At 58.0% G+C, this 16,133-nt stretch overlaps 1 protein-coding gene across 3 annotated transcripts; it reads left to right on the forward strand.

The window, feature by feature from the left end:
- Nucleotides 1-782: 782 nt before the first annotated feature.
- LOC138811004 (RAS protein activator like-3-like) lies at nucleotides 783-15,269 on the forward strand. Of its 3 annotated transcripts, none has more exons than XM_069998462.1 (18): nucleotides 783-894; nucleotides 1,034-1,366; nucleotides 4,447-4,583; nucleotides 4,715-4,796; nucleotides 4,913-4,974; nucleotides 5,511-5,581; nucleotides 6,154-6,280; nucleotides 6,381-6,479; nucleotides 7,369-7,911; nucleotides 8,224-8,368; nucleotides 8,593-8,737; nucleotides 11,368-11,604; nucleotides 11,709-11,910; nucleotides 12,023-12,141; nucleotides 13,357-13,726; nucleotides 13,978-14,135; nucleotides 14,600-14,666; nucleotides 14,768-15,269. In XM_069998462.1, exons 2-18 carry the CDS (start codon nucleotides 1,045-1,047, stop codon nucleotides 14,909-14,911), a joined length of 3,030 nt encoding a protein of 1,009 aa, XP_069854563.1. In that variant the 5' UTR covers nucleotides 783-894; nucleotides 1,034-1,044; the 3' UTR covers nucleotides 14,912-15,269. The 3 variants fall into 3 exon arrangements, with proteins under 3 accessions (XP_069854563.1, XP_069854562.1, XP_069854564.1); XM_069998461.1 differs by having other exon boundaries at nucleotides 784-898; XM_069998463.1 differs by lacking the exon at nucleotides 783-894 and adding an exon at nucleotides 929-966.
- The last annotated feature ends 864 nt before the right edge of the window (nucleotides 15,270-16,133 follow it).

Here is a 16,133-nt window from a genome sequence, read left to right on the forward strand (position 1 = left end):
AAACTAAAGTAAAAAGCACTGGGGGTGTGGCTCACAGGGTAGAGCACCTCCCTTGCAAGTGTGAGGCTTGAATTCAAAACCAGTACTGGGCTGGGAATGTGCTTAGTGGTAGAGCGCTTGCCTAGCATGCAGGAGGCCCTGGGTTTGATTCCTCAGTACCACATACACACAAAAAGCCGAAAGTGCTGCTGTGGCTCAAGTGATAGAGTGCTAGCCTTGAACACAAGCAGCCCAGGTCCTGAGGTCAAGCCCAGAAACAGCCAAACAGCCAAAACAAAACAAAAAAAACCCCACCAAAACAACAACCCTAGTGCTACCAGTTAACCATGACTCACGCCTGTAATCCTAGCAACTCAGGAAGCTGAGATCTGAGGACCACAGTTAGAAGGCAGGCTGAGGATCATAGTTAGAAGGCAGGCTGGGCAGGAAAGTCTGTGAGATTCCAATTAACCAGCAAGAAAACAAACCAGAAGTAGAGTTATGGCTTAAGTGGTAGAGCACCAGCCTTGAACGCAAAAGCCAAGTAGGATTGCCAGACCCTTGAGTTCAAGCCCCAGTACCAACACACACACACCAAACAGTTTTTCATCACAGGTAAATCTATCTACACTCTGGATAGAGAATGAGAACTCCCCTGTTCTACCATACGACCATTTCTCAGGGAAGACAATGGGGCTCAGAGAGAGACAGAGACACGGAGAGAAAAACTGCTGCCTCAGCCCTTGTTTCTAGAATCGGGCGCTGCCACCTCCCTCCACCCCTGCCCCGCATCCTGTCCCCGACTGTCAGTGGGACGGACAGACAGGGTCACGTGGAGTTGGGGTTCAGCGGGAGGAAGCAAAAGCAGGTACAAGGCGCTTGCAGAGTCTGGAGCTGATTGAAGGTTCAAAAAAAGCAAGTAAGAGGGGACCCCCAGCCCCTTTCCACATGAGCTCACTGGGAGGCAGCGCTGGAACCGACAGGAGGGTAAGGTGGGGATGGCTTGTGGGCAGACACGCAGCGGGACTGTCATCTTCTCTTCCTCCTCCTGTAGGACTTCCACCCATGGACCCACCACCGCCAAGCCAGGACTCCCCCACCCAGCCAGGGGCCCCCTCTCCACTGGCACCCTACCGCTGGCACACAGGAGGTGCCCGGGACAAGGGGTCTGCGGGATCCCGCTGGGGTCTCCTGGCCGGCTGGGGGAGGGCACTGAGCCACCCGGAGCCCCCCGTGAGCAGCCAGCCAGCTCGTCGCTCCCTGTTCCGTCGGGTGCTCTCCGCACCCCCCAAGGAGTCTGGAACCAGTCGCCTGCGGCTCTCCAGGACCCTGTGGGGGAGGCCGAAGAACCCCTCGCCGGGGCCTGAGGCCGAGCCAGACCCTCCAGGTACGGTGCTCCCTTCCCCGGGGCTGGGCCCAGCCGGGCAGCCGGATGCTCGAGTTTCATCTTTGTCTGCCCCTAGAACATGGAGCTCTCTCTAGACACAGGAAGTTGTGGGGAGAACACCAGACCCACAGGAAGTGGCGGGGCCCCCGTTAGCCCTCTTCCTTCTTGCCACCTAAAGTGAGGGGAAGGGGGGAAGCCAGGGGAGACTGTGAACAGGGGGTGTCGGCCCTAAGGAAAGGCCAGGGAACCTCCTCCATTCAGTGCTCCACACCCAGCATCTCCTTGTCTGTATTATTACTGTGATATGTTTGGCTGGTCCTTCCTGAGGCTTGAACTCGGGCCCGAGCACTGTCCCTGAGCTTTTGTGCTCAAGCTAGTGCCCTACCACTTGAGCCGCCACGGCTCCACAAACAGCTTTTTGCTGGTTCATTGGAGATGAGTCTTAAGACGTTCCTGGGTGGGCTGGCTTCGAACCTGAGATCCTCAGCTCTCAGCCTGCTGAGTAGCTGGGATGACAGGCGTGCGCCACCACAGGCAGCCTGTAGTTCTGCTGAGGCACCTCTTTCACCCTTTGTGTAGAATACACAGAGAGAGAGGGAGGGAGGGAGCTTTTAACAAGCAGACTCGATCCTCCGCTGCTTAAACACCTCCTCCAACTCCTACCTCCTCCACCCCCGCATTGCCCCAAATCCTGCACTATGCTCTTTTGGGGTCTTCCATTCCAGCCTCTGCTCTCTTGAGCCCTTCTAGTACTTTCTTTTCCTTCCTGGGACCTTGCTCATCTCAGAGTTGTAGATGGGACTCTCTCCCTGTCACCTTCCCTGCACCACAGAAGCCAACTGGCTCAAGATCTAATTGATGCAAATTGATGCAAATTAATGTAAATGTGGGCCTTCCTTGGCCCTCTGCCCCTCACCTCCTCTTCCCCAAGGAAGAGCCCTCCCCTACCCAGAAATTCTGTGTTCTTGTCTTAAACTTAGTATGCTTTACATAGTAGATTACCCATCTCTGCAGGGAAACAAGGGCTCTAGCCTCTGGGTTTTGTTTGTTTTGCCAGTCCTGGGGCTTAAACTCAAGGCCTGGGCACTGTCCCTGAGCTTTTGTTTTGTTTTGTTTTTTGCTCAAGGCTAGCACTCTACCACTTGAGCCACAGGCCACTTCCAGCTTTGTCTGTGTATGTGGTACTGAGGAATTGAACCCAAGGTTTTGTGCATGCTCGGTAAGCACTCTACCACTAAGCCACCTTCCCAGCCCTGTGTTTTGTACACTGTTAGAATTCTGAGTTTGAAGCTCAGTTTGAGTATTAACAAACGAGGTTGTATTATGATACTGAGCAAGTCACTCTTCCTCTCTGGGCCTCAGGGTTGATTTGTTGTTTTTCAGTTGCATTTAGTTTTGATTTTTCAGTGCCAAGGATTGAACCTAGGGCCTTGTGTTGGGCTGTGTCTGTAGTTGTTTTTTTGTTTGTTTAATGTTATCTTTTCTTGTGCAGGTTCTAGGGCTTGAGCTCAGAGCTTGGGCAATCAATGTCCCTTAGCTTTATCTCTGAAGGTTGGTGCCACAACTCCACTTCTGGTCTTTTTGCTGGTTTATTGGATTTTTTTTTTTCCCCCTGGCTGGCCTGCCTTCAAACCATGATCATTAGATCTCAGCCTCCTCAGTAACTAGAATTAGAGATGTGAATCATCAGCACCCAGCTCCGCTTCTTTTTTCATTTCTTTTTTTTTGCCAGTCCTGGGGCTTGAATTCAGGGCCTAGTCACTGTTCCTGAGCTGCTTTTGCTTAAGGCTGGCACTCTACCACTTGAGCCACAGAGTCACTTCTAATATTTTCTGTGTCTGTGGTACTGAGGAATTGAACCCAGGGCTTCATGCGTGCAAGGCAAGCACTCTACCACTAAACCACCTTCCCAGCCCCCTGCTTCTTCTTCTTCTTTTTTTTTTTTTTCTCAGTCGTGGGGCCTGAACTCTGGGCCTGGGCACTGTCCCTCAGCTCTTCAGCTCAAGACTAGAGCTCTACCACTTGAGCCACAGCGCCACTTCCAGCTTTTTTGCATATGTGGTGCTGAGGAATGGAACCCAGGGACTCATGCATGCAAGGCAAGCGCTCAACCACTGATCCACCTTCCCAGTCCCCTGCTTCTATTTTTTTTTAAAGTATTGTTTTGGAGACTGAATCTCATTACCATTGTCTGGGCTAACTTGAACTCTCCATTCTCCTAGCTCTATCTCCAGAGTAGCTTGGATGGCAGGAGTGAACCACTGTGCCTGGCTTTGGGCTCGGTTATAATAATCCTTTAGGGGCTGGGAAGGTGGCTCAGTGGTAGAGCGATTGTCTTGCATACAGGAGGTCCTGGGTTCCATTCCTCAGTACCACATAAGCAGAAAAATCTGGAAGTGGTGCTGTGGCTCAAGTGGTAGAGTGCTAGCTTTGAGCTAAAAAGCTAACGGACAGTACTCAGGCCCATAGATCAGGCTCAGGACTGACACCCCCCCCCAAAAAAAAGTACATATATATCTATATCTATATCTATATATATATATATAGATATAGATATAGATATATATCACCAAGAGCTGGTGGCTCACACCTATGATCCTAGCTGCTTAGGAGGCTGACATCTGAGGACCATGTTTAGAAGCCAGCCTGGGCAGGATAGTTTATGAGGCTCTTCTCTCCAATGAACCAGTACAAAGCTAGAAGTGGAGCTGTGGTCCAAGTGGATGAATGACAGCCTTGAGTGGAAAAAAAAAGGACAGTGCCCAAGTCCTGAGTTCAAGCCCCAGCACCAGCTCAATGATAATAATAATAATTAATATACCCAGTAATAAATGCTAATGCCGATGCAAATATGAATGTGTTCATATAAATGGAATTAATGTTCGTGGTAATTAATGCTAAGTAACATTACTAGGTAATAAACATAACAGCCTCTTAAATAGTGGCGTCGGAAGGGTTGATAGAGCCACGGGATGTGGTACGGGGAGGCCTGCGGGGTAAGGACTCCTTGAAGGGAAGAGGGTGCCCCGAGCAAGAAGAAAGGGGCTCCCAGGCCCCCCAACTCCACCTCCTCTTCCCAGAGGCCGAGCTGGAGCCACAGCCAGAGCCACCTGTGTCACAGATCCCCGAGGCCCCCAGCCCTGACGTGGCCGTCTGGGACATCGGAGGGTTCACCTTGCTGGATGGAAGGCTGATGCTTCTTGGGGGAGAGGACGAGGTGAGGGGGGGACTGAGAGGGGAGGGGCTGGAGGCGGGCAGGGGTGGGATGGGAGAGGGGCTGAGCCCACCTCTCTCTCTCTCTCTCTCTCTCTCTCTCTCTCTCTCCCCTCCCCACCCATGGGAGAACAGAGTCCCCGGAGGAGGCCCCGGGCCGGAAGCGGAAGCTCTGAAGGCAGTACACAAGCTTTCCTGGGGAAACTGAGGGAACCAGGTGAGTGGGGGAGGTGGGGAGGCTGAGGGTGTGGAATCTGTCCCAAGTGGGGCAGGACAGGAGAGGACAGACGAGGATTCCAAGCCCTGACCTCCTAACTCTGACACCACCCACAGATCGAACCCTGGGGAAGCCCAGTCTAGAAGCTTCTGGCTCCAACCACGTTCACAATGTGCGGGTAAGACAGCCACCGGGGAAGGGTGGAATGCGGGCAGAGGTAACCCAGGACTCCCAGGTGCTCAGACCTGCAAGGGAACTTTTGCTGTGTGATCTGGCACGGCTGCTGAGCCTCTCTGAGCCTCTGTCTCTGCTGTGTGGCACTCGTCGGGCTGTGGAGAGAATTTCCCTGTCTGGGCTTGAACTCGGGGCCTTACTCTCTCACTGGGCTTTTTCTCTCCCCCCCCCCTCAAGGCTGGTGCTCTCCCACTTGAGCCACAATTCCATTCTACCTTTTGGGTGTTTCATTGGAGATGAGAATCTCACCGACTTTCCTGCCTTGGGCTGGCTTCCCACTGCGATCCTCAAATCTCAGCCTCCTGAGGAGGCGTGAGCCACCAGTGGCGTCCAGATGTTTTTTTTAAGTTTCTGTTAGTACAGTCTGAGTTTGGGTTTGGGCTATCAACCAAACCCAAGCCAGGGGTCCCCCCTGGGAGAGTGGTCTACACAGGAGTCCTTCTGTTCTGTCTAGTTCACATTGACCTCCCCTTCCCTTAGGGGTTGCTGAAGAGAATCAAAGAGAAGAAAAAGAGCAAATTGGAACTGGGAGCCAATGCTCTCCGGGATGGGTAAGGGCCTGCAGGGGCTCCAACCTGGTCTCCCCTCCTTCTCCTCCTGCTGTGTTCTCCTGGGTGCTCTGCCCGGGGTCAGGAGGAAACAAGGGCCACAAAAACCCCTGGAGAGAAGACAGCACTTACCTGACACGGGTGAGGAGGAACGCTCCTAAAGCCCAGCAGCAATCAGGGAAGGGGTTCTTCCACGAAGACCTGAGGGACGAATGGAAACTTAGCTAGAAATGGAGGGCAGGGGCGGGGGGGGGGGGGGGGAAAGCATGCCCACTAAAAAGGAACCGAGAGCTACAGAGGCCAAGAGGCCGCCAGGGACGCGAGGAAAGACTGTTTTAGTGACTAGAGCTCAGAAAGCCAGGCACCAATGAGGTCAAGTTTGGGAAGAATGAGAACCAAGCTGGAAAGGGCTGGAACCAACCAGAAAGAGCTGGGTCTAGCCCCAGAAGACCGAGGACAGTAATGTGGACTCCAGTCCTTCGTCCTCTCCCCTCGGGCTGCGGGGAGGGAGGGCGGGAGGGAGGGCCGCTGGATCCCCTTGCCCTCCCCCGCTCACCCCACCCCCTGCCCCGCAGACCTCCCAGCACTCTGGGATCCAGAGAGTCGCTTTCCATGCTCTCCGAGTTGGACCTGGGAGCCGAGCGGGATGTGCGGGTGCGGCCGCTGCACCCCAGCCTCCTGGGGGAGCCCTACTGCTTCCAGGTAAGTCCTCCTGGATCCCACTCCCCCGGAGAGTGGCTCCGCCCGACCACACACGCGTGGATCATTCACACACAACCCCCCCTCCCGCCTCCACGCGCAGGTGACGTGGGTGGGCGGGAGCCGCTGCTTCTCCTGCCGATCCAGCGCGGAGAGAGATCGATGGGTAGAGGACCTGCGCCGACAGTTCCAGCCCAGCCAGGTCAGTGGGGGGGAGGCGCCACGCGAAGCCCCGCCCACAGCCGGGCCCCGCCCACCACAGGCCCCGCCCAGCATGATGCCACGCCCCTCCCACTCCACCCAAATCAAGCGCCCCCCTCCCTTTCCATTTGCTACCATGCAAACCGGACCCTGAACTATTTACACGTGTGTGTGCGTGTGTGTGCGCGTGTGTGTGCGTGTGTGTGTGTGTGTGTGTGTGTGTGTGTGTGTGTGTGTCTTGGAGCTTGCAACTCAGGGCCTGGGCACTGTCCCTGAATTCGTTTTTTAAAATTTTGGCTCCACGGCTGGAGCTCTACCACTTGAGCCACAGCTCCACTTTTTTTTGTCAGTCCTGGGGCTTGAACTCGGGGCCTGGGCGCTGTCCCTCAGCTCTTCAGCTCAAGGCTGGCGCTCTCTTCCGGTTTTCTGGTGGTTCAGTGGAGATCAGAGGCTCTCGGACTTTCCTGCCCGGGCTGGCTTTGAACCGCGATCCTCAGGTCTCGGCCTCCTGAGTAGCTGCGATGACAGGCGGGAGCCCCTGGCGCCCGGCCAGCTCCACTTCTTTTTTTCTCTCTCCTGACTTTCTGGTGGTTACTTGGAGATCAGAGTCTCAGGGCCTCTTCCTGCCTGGGCTTGGCTTCCAACTGCAATCCTCAGCTCTCACTCAGCCTCTTGAGCAGCTGGGATGACAGGCGTGAGCCTCTGAACTATTTGCCCCAATGTCTTGCCTACCAAATAGTCTCCAAGACCTCCCCCCCCCCCGCCACTCAGTCCCCACCCCTTTATATCTCCCGGAAGAGTCAGGATCCTCTGGATCTCCATGACGCACCCCTGCTTCTCCCGGGGGCGCCAACGAAAGCTTCCCCCATCCCTGTCCATTCCGCCCCTAGGACAACGCGGAGCGGGAGGAGACGTGGCTGAGCGTGTGGGTGCACGAGGCGAAGGGGCTGCCCCGGGCGGCGGCGGGGGCCCCGGGCGCGCGCGCCGAGCTGTGGCTGGACGGCGCGCTGCTGGCGCGCACGGCGCCCCGGCCCGGCCCGGGCCCGCTCTTCTGGGCCGAGCGCTTCCACTTCGAGGCGCTGCCGCCCGCCCGCCGCCTGTCGCTGCGGCTGCGCGGCGCGGGCCCCGCGGGCGCCGCTCTGGGCCGGGTGTCGCTGGCGCTGGAGGAGTTGAGCGCGCCCCGCGCGCCCGCCGCCGGCGTGGAGCGCTGGTTCCCGCTGCTCGGGGCGCCGTCGGGGGCCGCGCTGCGGGCGCGGATCCGGGCGCGACGCCTGCGCGTGCGGCCCTCCGAGCGCTACAAGGAGCTGGCCGAGTTCCTCACCTTCCACTACGCGCGCCTCTGCGGGGCGCTCGAGCCCGTGCTGCCCGCGCAGGCCAAGGAGGAGCTGGCGGCCGCCATGGTGCGCGTGCTGCGGGCCACGGGCCAGGCGCAGGTGAGGCCCGGGGCCGCAGCGCGGACGCTCGGCCGGGGTGGACCGACCAACCCCCGGGGCTGGGCTGGGGAAGGAGGGTACCGAGCCTTGCCTGCCGGGGGCGGGGCCGGGACCTGCACTGGACCTATCAGGGGCGTGGCCTGAGCGGAACCCGTCAGGGGCGGGGCTCCGCGTGGGGCGGGGCCTGAGCCATACGAATGAGGGGCGAGGCTCCAGCTGCTGGGGGCGGGGCCTGAGCCGTACCTATTGGGACGGGCACCTTGAGAGCGAGGCGGGGCCTCATCTCAGTCTGCTTCTCTACCCTCGGCTCAGGCCTTGGTGCAGGACCTGGGCACTGTGGAGCTGGAACGCTGTGGAGGGCGTGAGGCGCTGCTGTTCCGGGAAAACACATTAGCCACCAAGGCCATTGATGAGTACATGAAGCTGGTGGCCCACGACTACCTCCAGGAGACCCTGGGTGAGCTGGGCCTGAGCACCCCAGAGAAGGTCTAGGAGGCTTCTGCTCACCTGGATCGTGGTAGTGGGTGGTACTGTAGGGTGTTGGGATCTGGATCTGGGGGACAACGGGGTGGAGAGCTGGGAGCTCACCACTGCTGTTATATATGCCTGGGGAGTAAGTTGGAGATGGGGGTGTGGTGGATGGAGGTCATCAGGGCTCTGGTCTCTCTGTGTTGGCTACAGGACGAGTCGTGCGATGTCTCTGTGCCTCCACGGAGGACTGTGAAGTGGACCCCAGCAAATGCCCAGCCTCAGAGCTACCAGAGCACCAGGCCAGACTCCAAAAGAGCTGCGAGGAGGTCTTTGGAATCATCGTCCACTCCTACAAGTGAGAATCAGAGCCCTAGCGCCTGACTTCACCCCTTCTTTAAGCCAGGGTGGTAACCTGAACCTCCCCCAATGAAGGTCACCAGATAGGATGAAGGGCACCCAATTATTTGGTGCAATATTAGGGGCATAGTTATACGTCATTAAGTATTCACTGTTTGCTGGGCATCAGTGACTCCACCTGGAGGATTAAGGTGGATGGCCAATCCAGGCAGAAAAGGTCAGGAGATTCCTTCTCAATTGAGAGATGGGTGTACTGATGTGTCTTTTACTCTAGGTAAGACAAGAAGGCTAAAATAGACCAATCCAGGAAGAAAGCAAGACCCTAGCTCAAAAATAACTAGAATGCTGAGTGCTGGTGGCTCATGCCTGTCATCCTAGCTACTCAGGAGCCTGAGATCTGAGGATGGTGGTTGGAAGCCAGCTTGGGGAGGAAAGTCCAGGAGACTCTTATCTCTAATTAACCAGTAAAAACGAAAACAAAAACAGGGCTGGGAAGGTGGCTCAGTGGTAGAGTGCTTGCCTTGCATGCATGAGGCCCTGGGTTCCATTCCTCAGCACCACATAAGCAGAAAAGGCTGGAAGTGGCGCTGTGGCTCAAGTGGTAGAGCACTAGCCTTGATCTGAAGAGCTGAGGGACAGTACCCAGGCCCAGAGTTCAGGCCCCACAACCGACAAAAAAACAAAACAAAACAAAACAAACAGAATTATGAGCTGTGGCTCAAGTGGAAAAGAGCCAGCCTGAGGGAAAAAGCTAAAGGTCCTCAGTTCAAGTCCCTAGATCCTCACCAAAGATGAAAAATAAAAAATTAGGGCTGGGAAGGTGGCTCAGTGGTAGAGCGCTTGCCTTGCATGCATGAGGCCCTGGGTTTGATTCCTCAGCACCACATAAGCAAAAAGAAAAAAGCCGGAAGTGGTGCTGTGGCTCAAGTGGTAGAGGGCTAGCCTTGAGCTGAAGAGCTGAGGGACAGCACCCAGGCCCAGAGTTCAGGCCCCATGACTGGACCCCCCCAAAAAAAAGAAAAATAAAAAATTTAATAAAATCTCACTTCCAATTAGAACTACATCCTAAGCTCCTGACCTCTGCCTCCACGTGCCCTATGGGCCCGATTCTAAGTGTTAGAGACTCCAGAAGTTACCATAATCACTACAGTATAAGCCCTGCCCCCATGGGAACCTATAGCCCCAAGCATTATATTGTTCTAGATGCCACCAATCCTAGAACCCAGACCCCATGTTCAATGGGAAAAGAGCCTACACAGTTCACGAATCATTTTCTGGCACAAACCATGCTAGATGGCACAAAACATCCTACACGTTTGACTCCTGACCTTATGATCTTTGCCACTCACTATTTGTGTGTGTGCATGTGTATGCATGTACACACGTGCACATCCATGTACCCAAGCATGTGCCAGTACTAGGGTTTGAACTCAGGGCCTTGAAATTTCACTTTTCTTGCTCACTCAAGACTGATTGGTGTTCTACCCCTTGAGTCATGAGCCATACCTCCTCTTCTAGCTTTTATGCTGATTAGACAAGAGTCTTCTTTTCTTTTTCTTTTTCTTTTCTCTTCAGCTCAAGGCTAGCACTCTACCACTTGAGCCACAGTACCACTTCCGTTTTTTTTTTTTTTTTTTTTTTGCTTATGTGGTGCTGAGGAATTGAACCCAGGGCCTCATGCATGCAAGGCAAGCACTGCACCACTGAGCCACCTTCCCAGCCCCATCTTTTTCTTTTTCTTTCTTTTTTGGTTGGTCGTGGGGCTTGAACTCTGTCTGGGCTTGGGCGCTGTCCCTCAGCTCTTCAGCTCAAGGTGAGCACTCTACCACTTGAGCCACAGCTCCACTTCCAGTTTTCTAGTGGTTTATTGGAGGTGAGTCTCACGGACTTTCCTTGCCCGGGCTGACTTTTAACCGTCTGTGATCCTCAGTTCTCGGCCTAGGATTACAGGAATGAGCCACCAGTGCCTGGCTTTCTTTTCTTTTCTTTTATTTTTTGGTCAGTCGTGGGCTTGAACTCTGAGCCTGGGCACTGTCCCTGCGCTCTTCAGCTTAAGGCAAGCACTCTACCACTTGAGCCACAGCACCACTTCTGGTTTTCTAGTGGTTTATTGCAGATAAGAGTCTCCCAGACTTTCCTGCCCGGGCTGGCTTTGAACCGTGATCCTCAGATCTCCTCCTGAGTAGCTAGGATTACAAGTGTGAGCCACCGGCGCCCAGCTTCTTTTCTTTTCTTTTCTTTATTTTTGTCAGTCATGAGGTTTGAACTCGGGGCCTGGGCGCTGTCCCTCAGCTCTTCAGCTCAAGGCTAGCGCTCTACCACTTGAGCCACAGTGCCACTTCTGGTTTTCTGGTGGATTATTGGTGATAAAGAATCTCACAGACTTTCCTGGCCTTGAACTGTAAATTCTCAGATCTCAGCCTCCTGAGTAGCTAGGATTGCAGGTGTGAGCCACCAGCACCTGGCAGATACGAAGCTTTTGAGCGTGTCTGCCTATGCTGGCTTCTAACTGGGCTTCTCAGATCTCAGCCTCCTGAGTGGCCGGTGGTGTGAACCACCGGTGCCCACTTCAGTCATGATCATAGGCCCATGGTCTCCTCCTCTCACCACTGCCTTTTCTGTCCCCAGCTGGTTCCCAGCAGAGCTGAGCGCTGTGTTCTCAGGCTGGCGAGAGGCATGCAAAGCACGAGGTTCTCACACGCTGGGCCCCAGACTGGTATGCGCCTCCCTCTTCCTGCGACTCCTGTGTCCCGCCATCCTGGCACCCAGCCTCTTCGGCCTGACTGCAGAACATCCAGCACCTGGCCCGGCCCGAACCCTCACGCTGATTGCCAAAGTCATACAGAACCTGGCCAACCGTGCCCCGTAGGTGCCAGGAAGCCGGAGAGGAGGGGAGTGCCGGGGAGCGGGGAAGTGGACCCCAGTAGCGTGTGACTCTCCTGACTCTCCCAGCCTGGCTCCTATCCCAGATTTGGTGAGAAGGAAGCCTACATGGACTTCATGAACAGCTTCCTGGAGGGCCACGGGCCCGCCATGCAGCGCTTCCTCGACCAAGTAGCTGTGGTAGATGTTGACGCGGCACCCAGTGGGTACCAGGCCAGTGGCGACCTGGCTCTCCAGCTGGCAGTCCTGCACGCCCAGCTCTGTACCATCTTCGCGGAACTCGACCAGGTGTGGCCTGAGCCCGGAACCCGCATGCAGGGGAGGGGGAGGGACTCAAGCTGGGAGCCTCCCTCTGAGCCCAGAGACGTTGCCAAGCAGCCCTCCGCTTTCCGCCTCCCAGACCACCTGTGACAACCTGGAGCCACTGCCTACCATCCTGAGAGCCATCCAGGAGGGCCGGCCCGTGCCCGTGTCTGTGCCCATGCATCTGCCGCCGCCTCAGACCCAGACCCAGTGCAGGTAACCTCAAGTGTCTTCCGGATTCTGATGTCAGGAGGGGCGGGAGAGGGAGTGTCATGCTCGGGTGAGGGTCCAGGGTCAGGGGTGAAGATGGGTGATGGGAGGGGAAGGGACAGGGCATGTTAGGGTCAGTGTCGCAGAGGCTAGGGATGGAGATGTGTAAGGAGACGGGGTCTCTTTTGGAATATCACGTGATCAGAGGACAGGAAGTCATGGCAGACTTGAAGCCAGTCATATCAGATCTCTGGGGTCAGAGAGAGAGAGAGAAACAGAGGGTTTCACAACAGGCATCGGGTTGATCTTAGATGTTTGAATGGAGTTGGTGGTCATCAAGAGTGTGTGTGGGAGCTGGGCGCCAATGGCTCACCCCTGTCATCCTAGCTACTCAGATCTGAGTAGCTGAGATCTGAGGATCCTGGTTCAAAGCCAGCCCAGGCAGGAAAGTCTGTGAGACTCTGATCTCCAATAAACCACCAGAAAAGCGGAAGTGGTGCTGTGGCTCAAGCAGTAGAGCACTAACCTTGAGCTGAAGAGCTGAGGGACAGCGCCCAGGCCCCGAGTTCAAGCCCCACACCCCAAAAAAATGAGCTTGTGGGGACCCAAGGTCAGACTTCCATCAGACAGGAGGACATTTCCAGGATTGGTTGGGCTCTGCCTCCAAGTGTTCACCGATTGGTCATTGCATCATAACTGTCAGGCTCTGACCCAACCCGGCTTCAGAAACAACTAGGCCCCACCCACCAACCTGGACCAGCCCTGCTCCCACTCTAACCCCCACCCTTGGGATCTCCGGACCCATAATCCACCCGGAGCTGGAAGAGATTTTCTCAGTAGATTGGGGTCTGGTGTTAGGGGTAGGATCAGGTCAGGGAGCAAATTAGGGTCAGGCCAAGGGTCCGCTGAAGCCGGACACCAGTGGGCCAAGCCTGTCATCCTAGCTAGGGAGGAGGCGGAGATCGGAGGAGAGCTGTTCAAAGCCAGCCCGGGCAGACCGATCTGAGAGACGCTATCTCCAATTAGCCAATTAATTAACAGAGTGGAACTGTGGCTCCAATAGCTGGCGCACTTAAGGACAGGGTGAAGTCTGGATCATGGGTGAGGTCGCAGGTGTCAAAGGTCAGGGGTAGGGTCATGTCCGGCCAGAGGTCGGTATGGGGAGGGGGGATGGTCCTCAGGGACTAGTTGAGGGTCTGACCTTCCCGGGGCCGCCCCCAGCTTCTCCGCAGGGGAGAAGCCCGGCTTCCTGGCGCCCCGAGACCTGCCCAAGCACACCCCGCTCATCTCCAAGAGCCAGTCACTGCGCAGCTTCCAGGGCGCGGGGAGCTGGGCCCGCCCCCCGCCGCGGCCGCGGCCGGTGCAGCGCACGCAGAGCGTCCCGGCCCGCCGCCCGGCCCGCCGCCGCCCCTCTGCGGGGCCCCGGCCAAGGCCCAGGGGCTCCCCGCGCACGGGGCCCGCGGCCCGCGGCCGGCCCTGGACCGGGGCCTGCGCCTCGCTGCCGCGGAAGCCGTCGGTGCCCTGGCAGCGCCAGCTGGACCAGCCGCGGGATCGAGACCAGGCGCTGGGCCCGCCCCGACCGGTGGGCAAGGTGAGATCCTGGAGAGGGTTGGAGCCCGGGGGTGGACGGCAGGCGGGGGACTGGACCCGCCCTGAGAGCGGACTGAAGGCTAGGCAAGACTGAGCGCCGGTACTGAGCTCCGTGTGCTGTGTGACCCCAGGTCTAGCCTAAACCTCTCTGAGCTCCGTTTCTCCCGACTAGGAAGGGCGACCATAACTCAAGACTGCGGGTGAGAGGAAGGGGCGAGATTACAGCTGTTGTTCCCCGCCCCCTTCCCGCAGCTGGCTGAACTACAGGGCGAGGTGGCCGCGCTGCGTGAGGAACAGAAAGCGCTGTCTCGCCAGGTGGAGTCGCTGAGCTCCGAACTCGGGGCCCTGGCCCAGCAGCAGGAGCAGCTGTGCCGCCAGCTGTGGGACTTGGACTCCCGGCTGCGAGCTGGGTGCGCCCCGCCCTCCCCGCTAGCGCCGCCCCTGGACGGGCCCATCCACCAATGAGCGCTCCCTAGGCAGTGCCTGCGGCGGCCACGCCCCCTCCCCACAACATTGGCCCAGGCACTGGAAGCCCCGCCCCTGGGAGGGCCATCCACGTGGCCCCGCCCCCTGGGCAGGCCGCCTACATAGCCTGCTCAGGCCCCCCAGCCCCACCCCTCAATCAGCCCCCTCTAGGTGGGCTTGAGAGACCTGGGGGGGGGGATCGTCCTCAGCCAGGCAGGATCCCGCCCCAAACTGGTCAAGCTCCGCCTCCAAGTGTCGATTGATGGGTCCCTCCATCCCATCACACCTGGCTCTGATCAACTCTTCTGTACACTTAGGCCTCGCCCCCCCCCCTTCAGTTCTTGCCTTCTGAATCTAATTCCACATTGGAAGCCACTGACCTTCTTTCCTAACCCTTGACCTCCAACAGGACCTCAAAGTTGGATCTGAAGGACAAAGGTCTTCCAAGCAATGAAGACCACGGGCCGCCAAGTCTGGTGAGCCTCCTCCGGGAGCCCCGGGGCCGTCTGTGCGGTGGGAAGTAGGGTTGAGGAGACGCAGACTCGGCCTTTCAACCCACTCCCCCCTGCCTCCCCAGCACGATCGCCTGGCCGAGATGGAGCGGACTCAGGCCCAGCTGCGGGATGTAGTCCAGAACCTGCAGCTTGCTTGGAGGACAGCAGGTTCCCAGGGCCAGCCTCTGCCCCTCCAGGCTCCCTGCGTGAATGGGGACTCCACCTGAGCTGTCGTCCCACCCCACGGGGCCTGGGAGCCACCGCCTTTGGGAGGGGGAGGCGATGATCCATAAAGGTCTTGGGCTGCCCAAGTCATGTAAGATGGCCTGAACGTGAGGAAGGAGAGGCGCGGGCCGCCGGGGCTGCCTGGTAAACATCTTGATTTCAGTCACAGAAAACTGAGCTCCTGGAGAAGGGGCATGCCATAGATTTTCACATCAACTGTGTGGCCTTGGGGCCATCTCCTGAGGGCCTCCATTTGGGCATCTGTGAGAATGTGTGAATATATCTATTCACACAGGCACGGTGCCCTTCAACAGGAGAACCCTTGGACACAGGTATTCAATAAAAGCCATCGCTCACCAATCATCCGTCCACCTCTGCTCCATCTGCACTCACCGGGCCCATCCCCTGCCAATCCCAAACCGCAAACCACAGGATCTTCCCAAAACAATAGCTCTGTCCTGGCAGAAAAAGCCGTTGGTTTGGGACGCTGGAGGAAGGCAGGGTGGGCCGGCCTGACCTTCCCGCGGTGTGGGTGGAGAAGCCAGGGGTGGGTGTCCGTCTGTCCCGGTGGAGGAGGGGTTAGGCCAGGATGGATGGATCTCTCTGGAAAAGGCCACGCTCTCGGGACGTGATAGACACCCGAGCCCGTGGGGAGAGCGGGGATGGCGCGTGCTGGTGTGCGGGGTCTCGGGTGGGAGCCGGCCTGGGACCGTCATGCGGGAAGAGACGCCAGTGGAGGGCCGGCTGCTAGGGATGGGCCCGGCGGGGTGGCGAGGCGGGGGTCAGGGACGGCCACGCGGGGGACGGGGACACGGGGGGGGTCAGGGACGGCCACGCGGGGGATGGGACACGGGGGGGACCGGGATGGGCGGCCCGGAGGGGGTCAGGGACGGCCACGCGGGGGACGGGGACACGGGGGGGACAGGGACACGGGGGGGACGGGGACACGGGGGGGTCAGGGACGGCCACGCGGGGGACGGGGACACGGGGGGGTCAGGGACGGCCACGCGGGGGACGGGGACACGGGGGGGGACGGGGACACGGGGGGTCAGGGACGGCCACGCGGGGGACGGGGACACGGGGGGGGGACCGGGATGGGCGGCCCGGAGGGGGTCAGGGACGGCCACGAGGGGGACGGGGACACGCGGGGGATGGGACACGCGGGGGATGGGACACGCGGGGGGACACGCGGGGATGGGACACGCGGGGGACGGGGACACGCGG

This window comes from Dipodomys merriami, unplaced genomic scaffold, assembly GCF_024711535.1.
Source record: "Dipodomys merriami isolate MVZ:Mamm:240054 unplaced genomic scaffold, mDipMer1.0.p SCAF_519, whole genome shotgun sequence".
Taxonomy (NCBI): domain Eukaryota; kingdom Metazoa; phylum Chordata; class Mammalia; order Rodentia; family Heteromyidae; genus Dipodomys; species Dipodomys merriami.

What these genes read in the sequence shown, in the direction of transcription:
- LOC138811004 (XM_069998462.1), top strand. Translation starts at nt 1,045, where the DNA reads ATGGACCCACCACCGCCAAGCCAGGACTCCCCCACCCAGCCAGGGGCC. An exon ending in TTCTTGGGGGAGAGGACGAG is followed by an intron (nt 4,584 to 4,714) that starts GTGAGGGGGGGA and finishes ATGGGAGAACAG; the next exon opens with AGTCCCCGGAGGAGGCCCCG. An exon ending in GGGGAAACTGAGGGAACCAG is followed by an intron (nt 4,797 to 4,912) that starts GTGAGTGGGGGA and finishes CACCACCCACAG; the next exon opens with ATCGAACCCTGGGGAAGCCC.